The sequence below is a fragment of the Chrysoperla carnea genome, chromosome 2, assembly GCF_905475395.1.
Source record: "Chrysoperla carnea chromosome 2, inChrCarn1.1, whole genome shotgun sequence".
Classification (NCBI taxonomy): Eukaryota; Metazoa; Arthropoda; class Insecta; order Neuroptera; family Chrysopidae; genus Chrysoperla; species Chrysoperla carnea.
Window position 1 is genome coordinate 33,308,391 of NC_058338.1, and position 14,071 is coordinate 33,322,461.

At 28.2% G+C, this 14,071-nt stretch overlaps 1 protein-coding gene across 1 annotated transcript; it reads left to right on the forward strand.

The window, feature by feature from the left end:
• Positions 1-490: 490 nt before the first annotated feature.
• On the forward strand, positions 491-2,658 carry LOC123293432 (ATP-dependent Clp protease proteolytic subunit-like). Its single transcript, XM_044874255.1, has 4 exons — positions 491-542; positions 627-958; positions 1,772-1,889; positions 2,274-2,658. The coding sequence occupies exons 1-4, from the start codon at positions 510-512 to the stop codon at positions 2,580-2,582; spliced, it is 792 nt and encodes a 263-aa protein (XP_044730190.1). The 5' UTR covers positions 491-509; the 3' UTR covers positions 2,583-2,658.
• Positions 2,659-14,071: the final 11,413 nt, after the last annotated feature.

The following is a 14,071-nucleotide window of genomic DNA, read 5'->3' on the forward strand; positions in this document are numbered from 1 at the left end:
CTAGCACTTGAAACATATCTAAGAACATTCTTTATTAACCGATTTTGAGGATCATTGCATATTTTTTAGTTGTTCCGGGTAGGGAATCCTAAATTCGCACTTGAAATATAGCTAAAAACTCCATTAAATAACCTTTCAAACGGAAAAAAAAATTCAAAATCGGTTCATCCGTTTAGGCACTACGATGCCACAGACAGACAGATAGATAGATACACGCTGCACCATTAATCAGCAAACCAATCGTGTAGAAATTCTCATGTACATTAAAAATAGTGTAAACATTGTGTTTTTGGCTTTCGGGCCATAATATTTGTCGAATTTTCTTTATGATACGGACTTCTCTGTGGACTAATAAAATTCCTACTTGACTGATATTTTTTTGCATTAATGTGACAGATTATAAACAAATATTAATATAATTATTTTCTATAAATTTTTACGTAAACTGATTTCATTTGAAACTTTACATTTTTAATCAATTGAAATAAAATATCGCATTAATTTTAACGATGATGTTTTCGAAGACTATTTGTTTTCGCGGTGTAAGTACAATTTGTTAAATGGAAAAGTTGTGTAGGGGATGTTTCATAATGACCTCCGGCAATTGATACACGTTTTGTTTTTAGAAAAATTTGAATCTAACAATGATTATAAGAAAATTATTTTTAAATATGAAAAATCGCACAGCGCGCATGGTCCCGATAGTGATTGAACAAACTGGACGTGGAGAACGTGCTTACGATATATATTCACGGTTACTTCGTGATCGAATTGTTTGCTTAATGGGAACAATTGATGATCCATTAAGCTCATTGATTATTGCACAATTTCTATTCTTACAATCCGAATCCAATTACAAGCCCATACATGTATATATCAACTCACCAGGTGGCAGTGTCACCGCTGGTCTAGCTATTTATGATACAATGCAATATCTTTTACCACCAATATCTACATGGTATGTAATATGTATGCACTTATTAAAGTATTATCAAAAAAATTGACAGAGTCGGGCTTGCAACAGTTTGAGCTTTTTTTCAAGATATTAATAGTTTATTAATGTTTGAACTCCAAAAAGATAATTTCCAAAAAACCTAGAGTGCTTTACTTGATTCAAAAAATTGATATTTGACTATTATGTAGAGGGGTTGGGGATATAGAAAAGGTGGAACAATAGGGCTTCTGGAAATATCCAGAATATTAATCTAAAAAATTAGAATTGAACAAGAATCAATTGACAAAATGCGGTACTCATATTTTGCAAACTCATATACCAGAAACTCTTGCTCTATAAGAGGATATAGCCTATTTATAGTAAAACCTAGTTCTGGATTCTCAAAAATGTAACAATTTTCATTGATAATCAAACAAAGTGGGATAATTTTATATGTAAATGAAACTATTTTTAATTTTATTTTTGTAGTAAATTTGCGTTTAGGTCACTCCTTTCTACTTTCTACTATGTTATAATATACGGTGTAGAGCCTGTATGTAAGTGCTCTGTAATTGGATAAATTTATTGTCTTTTTTTTTATTAATTTCTTGATATGCTTAATTCAGAAGTGCATTTTTTCTACTATCAATTATAGAACACCCTATATATGATATAACCGTGGGTCAGCCAAGTCCCAAGTCCAACCGTGGGCCAGTTTGTTAGTGGCTTAGTACTGACTGAGCAAGTTTTTATAAATTTTCTAATAATAATTAAATTCGAAACTGAATAAAAATGTATATTATATTACTAATACTATACTTTTGAATATTTGTGAAGGTGCGTTGGTCAAGCGTGCAGTATGGCATCGTTATTATTAGCAAGTGGTAGCGCTGGTATGCGGCATTCTTTACCAAATTCTCGAATTATGATCCATCAACCATCTGGGGGAGTTTCGGTAAATACCAACAAAAATATTTAATGAAGCTATGAAAGTATGTCTGCAAGAAGGTGTTTGAATTTTTGAAGATTTACGAAAATTTATTTAAAAAAAAAATTATTGAGTAGCTTTCATATTGAAGGGAAAAACAAATCCCGATTATTTTCAGTAATGATTTTAATCCCAAAAAGAGGTGAATTAAAATTCTCTGACGTGGTTATAGGCTCATTTGAAACTCGATAACACCCAGTTGAGACGTCTGAAGGTTTTTCTTTTTTTTTTTAACTCGTTCCAGCAGTTTAATGTTGAAAAGCTCGGTAACTAATTCCCAGACAAGTGCCAAACTACCAACAATTGAGTCGCCTTTTTTGAACATTTTGAAATGTTGATAAATTTTTTTAGGGCCAAGCAACAGATATTCAAATCCAAGCAGAGGAAATAATAAAATTAAAAAAACAATTAAATGCATTGTATATAAAACATACTGGTGTCAGTCAAGAACGTATTGAATCGTCCATGGAACGAGATAAATTTATGTCACCTGCAGAAGCTGTTGAGTTTGGTTTAATTGATCAAATTTTAGTACGGCCTAAGAAACCAGATGAGCATAGTCCATCCCCACAAAGTCCATTAGTTGGTGCAATTGATAATAAAAATGTTCTAGATCTTTCAACAAGTCCTTTTAAGGAGGCACCCATTAAAGATAAATAGTTTTTAAAGAAATACTACAAAAATTTGCTGTGAAGTTTATTAATGTAAAATAAATTATTTATATTCGCATAACAAACCAAATACCACACTACTCAAAATAATTTTATTTCTAGTTTTAAGCATGGAGTATTAGGGTTGTTAATTGAGTAACTGTCTCAACTCAAATTCAACAATATGCATTTTATTATAAGCTGTTTCTAGCAAAAACAGTTTATTGAAATAACAACAATAAAGCCGGACCCGATATTGATAAATTAGAAAAATTTTTAAGCTTTTTTTTCTTTTTGTTAAGTCTAATCACCTGCACTGAAAACTATAAATCCCCCTCTCTGAACTGTAGACTATAAAAGTTCAGTTTCATATTTGTTTTCTAAACATATGATTAATGAAATGTTTTTGCCTGATTAGCTGCTAGATTTTGGAAATACCATAAGCTCGCTCACAAAGCGCGTTTAGTGTTAATTTAGACACTGAGCCTGTTCACAAAACGCGCTTATGAATTTTATAAGGGTCAAATCTACGGTCAAATAAACGATTTTAACACAGGGAAATGACCTGCAGCCAGACGATCTTGAAGGCTGGAACTATAATTAATTGTACCTCTCTGAGATACCAAAAAAAAGCATATTTTTGTGACATTATTCTAAGAATATTCTGCTAAATTTTCATACAAAAATATTGAAAATTCAGCTGGTGTAGTGGTAAGAACCAAGTTACCAATAAAACTTTATAAATACATTTTTTGATTAACAAAGTTCCAAAAATCATCAAAAATTCCTAGGCCACCGGGCTTTTTATTATTATTCTATCGTTGAAGAAAGATATCTATATAATCAAATATAAGTAGCACTTGCACATAATATATTATATATTTTTGTAGTTAATGATAAAGCCAAAAATAACTCATTACAAGAGTACAAAGCATGCATTTGGTTTATATGTATGTCTTGCAATAAACCAAAACTTTTTTACAATACTGTTGGTTTACAACCACCTTAAGAATTTTAATTTTACCAATGATGTAAGCATTCGAAAAATTTGGTAAGAAGTTATATTTTCGGTAATCTGTATCCGGTACTGTTATTAGTTGGCATACTTTGTTTACACAGGAATTTTATTTAAATTTAATATAAATAATAATAATAATAATAATTGTACTGCATGTTCTGCATTATTATTATTATTATTATTACTGACAATGAACGAATTGAATGAATGAATGAATTGAATCTTCTAATATATAATAAGTACCTATACATATAACAATAATTTTATTTTAAATTATAATATAAAATATAATAGAAAATTATTTATATTTAGGTGTGGTGTTTACCATCAACCCGTGTAGTGTCTGTACTCTGAATTCTATACATATACTTAAATATATATATTTATGTATTTATGTATCATTATAAAACTGTTTACTGTTATTAGATTGTTGTAATTGGATTGAGTTTCAAAATTTATAATAGTGGCTAAATAAATATGTGTATACTTATTACAATTTAATATTTTGTACAAATGTCATTTCACTGTCAGCGAACTTCATTAACGAGGGTACATAGCGCCGGTGGCAAGTTTTTAGGATACGCCTTATATATATCGGAATCGGCTCTAATGATTTTGATGAAAATTCGTATAAAGCTTTAGTAGGATAAAAATCTTTTTTTATAAAATTAGTAGTACTTTCACTTTGACAATGTTAAATAGAAAAAGATGCTCCCAAACCGACGGACGCTATGGTATTTAAATTTACTTTTGCTAATATAGAAGCGTCTTTTTCAAAATGATTCCTATTGGGTCATTTCACCCGTAAAATTATGGCATAGACTTGCCGTCTATAAACAATATAAATCAAAAAATTTTGATTCCAATCGTTTATAATCACTTCAAATTAAATCATGATATGAAATTAACGTAGTACCTACTACCTAATAGGAACAGAAAAATATATCATTTTATTGAAATATTTTGTAATAAATAAAATTAAAATAAATTCACTAGACAGGTTCATTCAACAAACTTTGTCATAAAAATATTGTCAATAATCGTCTTACACTGTGTATCTTAGCTGCTGCAGCACATCATGAAAATAGAATAGTGAATAGTGAATCAATAGATTATTCTACTATGTTTGAAAAAGTACTTCAAAATTTTGAGTTGCCTAATAAAAAGCTAAAAAAAAATATTTCGGCAAAATAAGCATATATGTAATATGCAAGGTATATTAAGTTTTTATACCATGCATATATGTGATATGCAAGTTATATTAAGGTTAGTCCCAAGTTTGTAACTCTTAAAAATATTGGTGCTAAGCAAAAAATTTTGGTATAGGTGTTCATAAAATCACTTAATTAGTCCATTTCCGGTTGTCTGTCTGTCCGTCTGTCTTCACGACGCGATTACTCAAAAACGAAAAGAGATATCAAGTTGAAATTTTTATAGCGTGCTTAAGACGTAAAAAGTGAGGTCGAGTTCGTCAATGACATAGGTCAATTGGGTATTGGATCCATTTTGTAAACCGTTAGAGATAGAACAAAAGTTTAAATGTAAAAAATGTTCTTCATAAAAAATAAACAACTTTTGTTTGAAACATTTTTTCGTAAACATCACTGTTTACCCCTGAGGGCGCAAATTAGGCTTAAATTGTATAGTATGTAATTATGGGAATATCAGTTATGTATGTGTGACATATATGTACGTGTAATGTGATAGAGTCATCAACACTGTCTTTGCATGGTATTTCAACAGTTAACTCAGTCAATTGTTTGTTTTCACTTGTTATTTCTTAATACTGATCTATAGCGAATATTCTGTTTTTGATTTCCCTATCATCCAGACTATTTTACTACACACTAAATGTTATTATAAACTATGATCGTATACGACCTAGGTGTGGTAATACTTTTTATGTATGTTAGTTTGAATTAATTTGTTTTGAATATATTTGAAAATTTTTAACTTCCATAATATAATAATAAAATTTGAGCGTAATCTTTCTTAAAAACATCGATTTTAAAGTTGAAAATACTCCTTCCGGTTGAATAATAGAGTTAATTTTTTGCAAAAACGATAGACAAAATTTTTTATTATGCATTTTTCAATCGGTCCTATTATTGAGAAGATTTGAGTCGTTTTAGATTCTAATGGGCCCCGACTGTTAAAGTAAGCTACTGGACTTGTTCCTTTCTTTTCAGATTTTTCTTTTTAGGTGTTGAATCTACCCTTTTAGATGGGAGCAGAGAATTATTTTCCTGGAAAATCGATAGATCACGCGAAATTGCATAAAACGTGAGCTCAGTTTGTCAAAAAAGGAACTTTGCAACCTTTCAGACGATGGTACGGGTGATTTGAATAACCCTGTATATAATTTTTCTGTATACGTGTGTTTGTCATTGAGCTCCTCATAAATGACAGGACCGAATTTGATGAAATTTCATGTGTGAGAGTTTGAGGGAGTTACTGGATTGTTTGGATCCAAAACTGAACCCGTTAAGTGGCACTGCGATCTATTTCCAGGGAATTTGTTTTTCGTAAATTCGAATATTGAAACAAAAAACGTTTTCTGAACGCGCTAATTGTAGGAAAGTCAACGTTCGGGCATGTATAGCTTTCCTTTGTGTTTCTTTTGAAATAAAATGGGACAATTTGAATTTTTGCAAAGCATTATTCCATTTTTTGAATGAAAATACAAGTAATGTGATGTAACTCCAATAAAGATTTATAAATTAGTTCTAGCTTTGCTATGTATAAATGTTTAGTCAAATACAACAATAGCATCAGATTCTCTCATAATAAATAAAAGTATACCCATAATATGTATTTTATATATTCAGTTTTAAATTATGTTGATATAATGTAATATCTAATAGCTAGGGAGATGTGATAACAAAAATGGGACACGTGGGGTGGTCATTTACCAAGTGATGACCTTGTTGTTTAAGCATCTCCTTAACAGCCAGATACCCATAGTTCCTCCATAAGTGTTTTATTTTTAAAACTATCGATGTCTGATTATTTGGATCTGGTTTTTTGGTCTGAGAAGTTGTGAATTAGTTACTCGATGACTTCTGAAGAGCTCAGAAATGAATTTTTCATTGGCGTGAAGCTTGAACTCCTTGAAAATCCTGGTGCTCATAAATAAGCCGTTGGTGGTAAAATTTTAAATCAAGTGATGGCCGAAAAATCTAAAATTGTAAGAATAGTTACAATTTATTCAAGCACTGCGATTATACCTTTTACTCTATCGATTTGAAATTTGGATATGCTATAGGTATTCATATTTTACCTGCCCTGGGTACAGTGGAATTAGAATAATTCCCGGGTGTGAACATTAAAAATTCGGAAAATTAACAGGATTTATAACCCAGGGCGGGTAGAATATGAATACCTATAACATATCCAAATTTCAAATCGATAGAGAAAATGGTATAATTGCAGTGCTGGAAATTCAATTGTATTTTAACCATTATTATCAGGAAAATCGTTTTTCTTTATTTTTTTTCACCAATGAATATTTAAAAGAATTCTTAAACAAATTAGAAGGGTTTCACGCAAATAAAATGTGTATAGAACAGTGTTAAAAGGTATTGGTCGTGTCAAGTATACAATTTTAGATTTTTCGGTCATAACTTGACTTAAAATTTGACCACTAACGGCTTATTTATGAGCCCAAGAATTTTTAAGATCCTTGAGCATTTACTACTTGGTGTTCAATCACATTACGTGTCCTATTTATATTATATCAGCTCCCAGGCTATAAATTAAAGTCAGTCAGTGTATGTATGTACTGAATAAATACAAAACAATTATGCATGTATGTATATTATTATTATTATTATTAGATTTTATATACATATTTAATATTTTGTGTTATATTATTATAAGTAGTTTACATACAAGATGTCCCAAAGAGTATAAGATAGAAGAGAACGCTTGTTGTTTATGTTTTTATAAGGAACATTTTTTACATTTAAAATTTTGTTCTATGTCTAACGCTTTACAAGATGGATCTTACGGACCCAAGACCCAATTGACCTATGTTGCTCATTTACGAAATCGACCTCACTTTTTGCGTCTTAAGCACGCTATAAAAGTTTCAACTTGATATCTCTTTTCATTTTTGAGCAATCATGATGAAAGACGGGCAGACAGACGACAGACAGACAGACAGACAAGCGGAAATGGACTAATTAGATGATTTTATGAGCACCTATATCCAAATTCTGTTCATAGCATCAATATTTATTTTGCGTTACAAACTTGGGACTAAACTTAGTATACCCTGGTATATTTCATATACATATGTTATAAAAATATATATATATATATTTATGGGTTTCCCATAAACCATTTAAATTAATTCCAAATATAAATATTGCCCTCTTTTAAATGCACTATATATTTATAAGACCGCAATGCGTAGAGTTCAGAATTTTGTAAAGGTAAGGAATACTACATGTAGAAAAAATTATGATATAATAATTTGAAAAGACTGATTAGAGCAAAAACAAAAAACAGATAACGATCTGATCTTAACTCTTGTTAAATGATATATTTATTATTATTTGTGAACTATGGTGTTAGACTTAAAATTCAGAGAGCTATCTATATATCATGTAGTGTAGATGTGTAGATGGTTTTAAAAGACATATATCTACAAAAACATTTGTTTTGTACATTATGTTTTTACACATCATTATATAAATTATATTATAAAACCGTATGCATATTTATAAATACATATTTCAAAGTAAATATTATTTAAATCACATTCATTCATTCTCTTTTTACTAAATTATAATAATATTATATATAATATGAATATTGTCTATGAACAAATAATATAAAAACACTGTGTGTATCTATAAGCAAACAGGGGTGGATTCACTATATTACGCAAAGTTTAAGAGCGAGGCAGAGTTAAATAATTTGAGGATTGATTCTGTTAGAATTTGGGAAAATTAGACGGAAATTAAGAGAAACAAGTGAAAACAAACAATAGACAGAGTTAATTATTGAAATACCATGTACAGTGTTGATTACTCTGTCACATTACACATGTATACATGTCATACATATATAATTGATATAATAAATACATACTATACAATTTGCGCATAATTTGCATTCTCACGGGTAAACAGTGATGTTTACGAAAAAATGTTTCAAACAAAAGTTGTTTATTTTTTTATAAGGAACATTTTATACATTTAAACTTTTGTTTTTTTTTTCTTTAATCTTTAACGGTTTACAAGATTGGTTGTTCATTTACGAACTTGAACTCGCTTTTTACGTCCTTAGACCGCTATAAAAATTTCAGCTTGATATCTCTTTTCGTTTTTGAGTAATCGTGATGATAGCCTCTGATTTAGAATCTTATGATCCTTCATAGACGCTTAATGCGACCCTGTGTGCAATACTCATCCTTTTAATATTTATATTAAAATATAAATTAAATCCAATACATGAAAATTAATGTATAGTCGAAAGCAATAAAACTAAACCAGTTGAATATAGTCTATACTTCTATAGTGAGTGCTTACTTTAAGTAATACGCAAATACCATTTATAAAATATATGAACAACATATTATGAATCTATGTATAATAATCTATATTAATAATATGTATTAAGTTTTACCCCCGACCTCACTTCTAATCGCGTATAAATTTTGCAGAAAATCTCCTGCTATCGTATAGTTTAGTTCCCAAATGCATTTTAGTTTCCAAAAACTTTTCTGCTTATAAACATTGTTTGCTATTTTTATCAATATAAAAATTAAACTGCACCCATAAGTATTACCTCAACGATTATTCTATATCGTGATATCTCATTACCATGAAATGTTATAAAAGTACAGATTTTTATTACGATAATATATATAAATTTAAAAAAAAAATTATTCTTAGATTTCATTTCCCATCGCTGCCTCAATTTAATATGGCATGATCCTTTTTTTTCCATTAATAGTTAGACTTTGTACTAAAATTAAAATATTATTATAATGAAATTGAAATTATTATTGGTAAAATCCACACAACATACAAAACACGCCTTTTTAATGTTATATTAATGATGACAATAAAAATTTTTTTTACTATTTATAATTTTTTAAACAATTTATTACATCTAATTTACATCAAATTATTTAAATCAAATGTTGAAAAAAGAAACAAAAATATAAAAACAAATCGAAAGAATTGTAGAGGACTGTGTCGCTGTGATTTAAGTGAACGAAAAGTATAAGAGTATTTTTGCAGGTTTATTGGATATTATTTTTAATACGCTTGTATTAGCTTCATACGTATGTATGTTAGTATCTTCGTATGTAACGGAAAGGCTGAACATGATTTTTACCCCCTTCAAATCGTCGGATTAACTCGAAATTTGGCATACTTAACAAGGACCGATGACAATACAATAATTTTATAAATATATTTGATTATCCTGATCAGGATTTTCAAGATTTACGATTTCCATATCTGATAATATATACATTTATTTGCGCTCCCACCATATTTATACTGAATTTTTTTATAAATAAATAATAGTCTATAAAACTAAAAAACACAAAATAAATAATAGTATTAAAAAAGTAAAAAACACGCTTTTGTGACTAGCTGAACTAAAAGGCAGAAAATAATTTATTTAAATTCAAAAAAATCATTTTATCGTGTTTTTTAGATTGTTTCGATTTGATTTCGAAAATTATAAAGTTTTTATTAAATATGCTATATAGCGATTCTTGGTGGCTAAATAAATAATTGGAAAAATGTTTATACAATAACACACAAACACATGTTGTTAGTTTATAAAAGGGAAATTTGCAAAGGCTAAAAACCCCCGATAAATGCAGTTTTTTACTCGCACCTTTCTCCAAACTGAACCGATTTTCTTGAAACAAAGCTAAGAGCATTTTTGATTAAATTGCCTTTTAAACAAACATAAAATCAAAGTCTTCCTATCCGCTTAGGAACTACCGCGCCACAGACGGACAGATAGGCACACACACACATAGCGGTCAAACTTATAACACCCCTCTTTTTCCGTCGGGGATTGAAACATAATTTGAGTGAATAGTTGTTCGGAATTATTTTATATTATAAAATTTTTAAGTTCAATTTTAAAGGTATAAATTTCATTAATTTTATTTAAGTTTTTTTAAAAATATATATTTATTTTTATAGAACGCCTGATGAGTAATCAATCCCGATTCGAAATTAGTGGCAAATTAAAACAATTGTAAAAATTAACAAGATTTTATTTAAAAATGATGGATGATAATAATAAAAACCTTAAAATTCAAAATTACCGCCTAAGCACTCCAAATATATATCTTCCCGTCACCTCCACCATTCCGATAGTTACTGCTTATTATCATATTTACTGCCTGATAGTAATATGGAAATCGTTTAATAGTAATAGCGTATTCAGACGTCCAGAAGCGGGGGGAAAATGAATATTTTGAGTAAATTTTATCACTGTTGAAGTTGACAATCTTGTATCTTTAAAATATAGAGCCATATAAAAGTATAAAGTGTTCATTTTATACACATTTCCCCTAAATAAAATGCATATATTTATTTATTATAAATAATTGTATTGTAATATAGTATAGTTTTATTATAAATTAATTAAATTAAATTATATTAAATGATTATAAATACTTAATATATACAATTATTTAAAATGATTTTAAAATGATATTCCAACAACAAAATATATATATACTTAATAATTTCAATTGTTTATTGGGTATATTATTTTAACAACTTGACAGTAAAATATAATGAGAGAAGTATTGTAGGTATTAATGCACATACATAGAGGTACATACATATTATAATAATATAATTATTTTAAATTACTATAATATGGATTTAATTATAACAAATTATTCCCATAAATTATTTTACATACAATTTTTCTTTTTCAATTGATCATTTCAAAAACTGTTTTCACAAAATTGACCCGTTTGTAGACATAAAGAGAATGAAATCCTTTGAGCATTTATTAAAAAGTTTTAATAAAGCAATTACAGAAAAAATTATATGGATAATATTGGAACAAGATTTTTTCTTTGTAGCTAGAAAAATGCAAAAAATTAAGCTTCTAGTATTTATAATTGAATAATTTAAGAAAAGTCGCTAAAACTAAATTTTATCTTCAAATTAAACACTGGTTACGAATTTTCAAATCGAAAACACTATTTTATGTTTGTTAGGAATGTTATGCTTCTAAAAGTCTGTACTAAACTTAAAAGCAGAACTATTATAAATAAAAAATAAAAAAAATAAAAACTTTATTTTAGTTGTATACTTATTTGTAATGTAATAAAACGATTGATAGAACTTCGCTCTCTCGATGTCGTAATATAGTTATTGCAAGTGTTCTCGATCTGGGATTACAATTCTTAAAATGACACGCTTAATTTCTTACCTTTTCTCCCTTTCCACAAAAATATTATCGTTCCAAAAATGTTCATACATAATTTTTTATTTTTTACAAATTTTTAGTGCTCTAAACAACGAAACGCCCGTAATAAAAGCTTGTGATAGATGAATTTCTATATACATTAGTTAAACTTGTATGCTAAGAAAAAAATTTGTGGTCTTTATATTTTCATTACAATATTTTGGCAATTAAATCTAAGTTCGAAATTCTTAAATTAATTTTATTTTAAACATTAATCATAGAAAGAATTAGTTCCTTACTATAAATCATTTATTATAAGTCTAATATATAATATTTTTCTAAATGTTCGATGCTCGTGTATAATATTTTACAAAAAAAATTTCAAGAAATATATTCTGAAATTTATTTTTACTGGAAATAAATCACAAGATTTTAAACTTGCTCGGATTTAGAGTACAGGATATCTTTCTATATGGGGTAGAGAAGTGTGTGATTTTGAAAACGCTGAAGTATTAGTAATTAGAAAGTTAATCAAACTGTATTGTTTAATTAGTAAATCAGTTAATTTAATTAATTGTAAGTTTTAACTTCAATAAAATTAAAATCGCATCTAAGTGTAGAAATTTTTGAAAAAGAGTTTTTAAGTTCGTCACTATATGCCGCAGAATTGTAGTGGGATTTGAACCACTCCTTGTCTGATCCACTTTTTGCGTGCTTACACTGTAAGCTCAATACTTGTGTACTCACAGCTCCATTGTGAGTGAATTAAGAATATGAATTAAAACCACATATGCTTAAACACACAATTAATTTTCTTCTAACAGCGTTCTCGAATTCGCATACTTTTCTGCCCCTCTCTGTAGTTGCATGAATAATAGAATACTGTGCTATATCTGCAAAAAACACCAGTAAAAGGTTAAAATTTCGTACAAAAAGGAATTTCGAGAAAATATGCTTTAAAAAACTCGTACAAATTATCTGATATTGATATTTTCATTTGATATTCAACTCTTTGGTTGCGGACTTGTATGAAGAATTAATCTCGAGAGCTTGTCCGTCAAAGACAAGCTCCCGAGAGCTTGTCGGTCGAAGCAAACGAGTGTAAATAAAGTTTTAATTGGAATAATTCATTTCTCGACTATTTTATACGGGTTTCATCAAACATCAAATATTAATTAATATTTTATAAATACTTAAAAATGATTTACTGTTTTTTGTCCGAAGATTCGTACAGGTCATGTTATGAATAGTTTTTTTATGTACATTAAAAATAAATTATTATGTAATTCAAACAACAACAAATTGTTTTAAAACTAAATAAATCTTTACTTTCAATTTTGCTGAATCTTAGCTTTTTTATAACAAATAATTTTCAAACTTGAAGTGATTTTCTATCTCGAGTTCACTTTTATGTCCTCTTAAGTAAAATTCCAATTTAAGGTCGCGTAATTTCTCATTAAAAAGGTGACTACAGAACTTTTGAACAGATTGTAAATGTATAATTATAGTAACACTACTTATAATAACATTAAATTAAATTTTAATTGTATGAAGATAACTTTAAATTGTGTCTGTCCTATTTAAATTGTTTTTGATGTACCTACATCTATGTATAATTTTAAATGAACTAGAATTTAATATTTTATTATACCAATGAAGTTTCTTACCTACAAAATTGTTAAAAAATAATTTTAAACATTCAAAATTTTACTTGAAAATCTTTACGATTAATTGAGTTAACTGAGGTTACTAGTGCGCATTTCTGAAAAAATTGCTGTTTTTAAAATCATTTTAAGATTTTTCATGTTCTTTTAGCAATATTAGTTATAATTGCCAGAAAGTCGTTGCTTACACCGTTCCAGATATTATTCTAATAAAAAAAAGTTATTAAACCATGCATATATGTAATATGCAAGGTATGCTAAGTTTAGTCCCAAGTTTGTAACGCTTAAAAATATTGATGCTATGAAAAAAATTTTGGTATAGGTATAGGTGGTATAGGTGTTTATAAAATCACCTAATTAGTTCATTTTCGGTTGTCTGTCCGTCTGTCTGCCAACACGATAACCCAA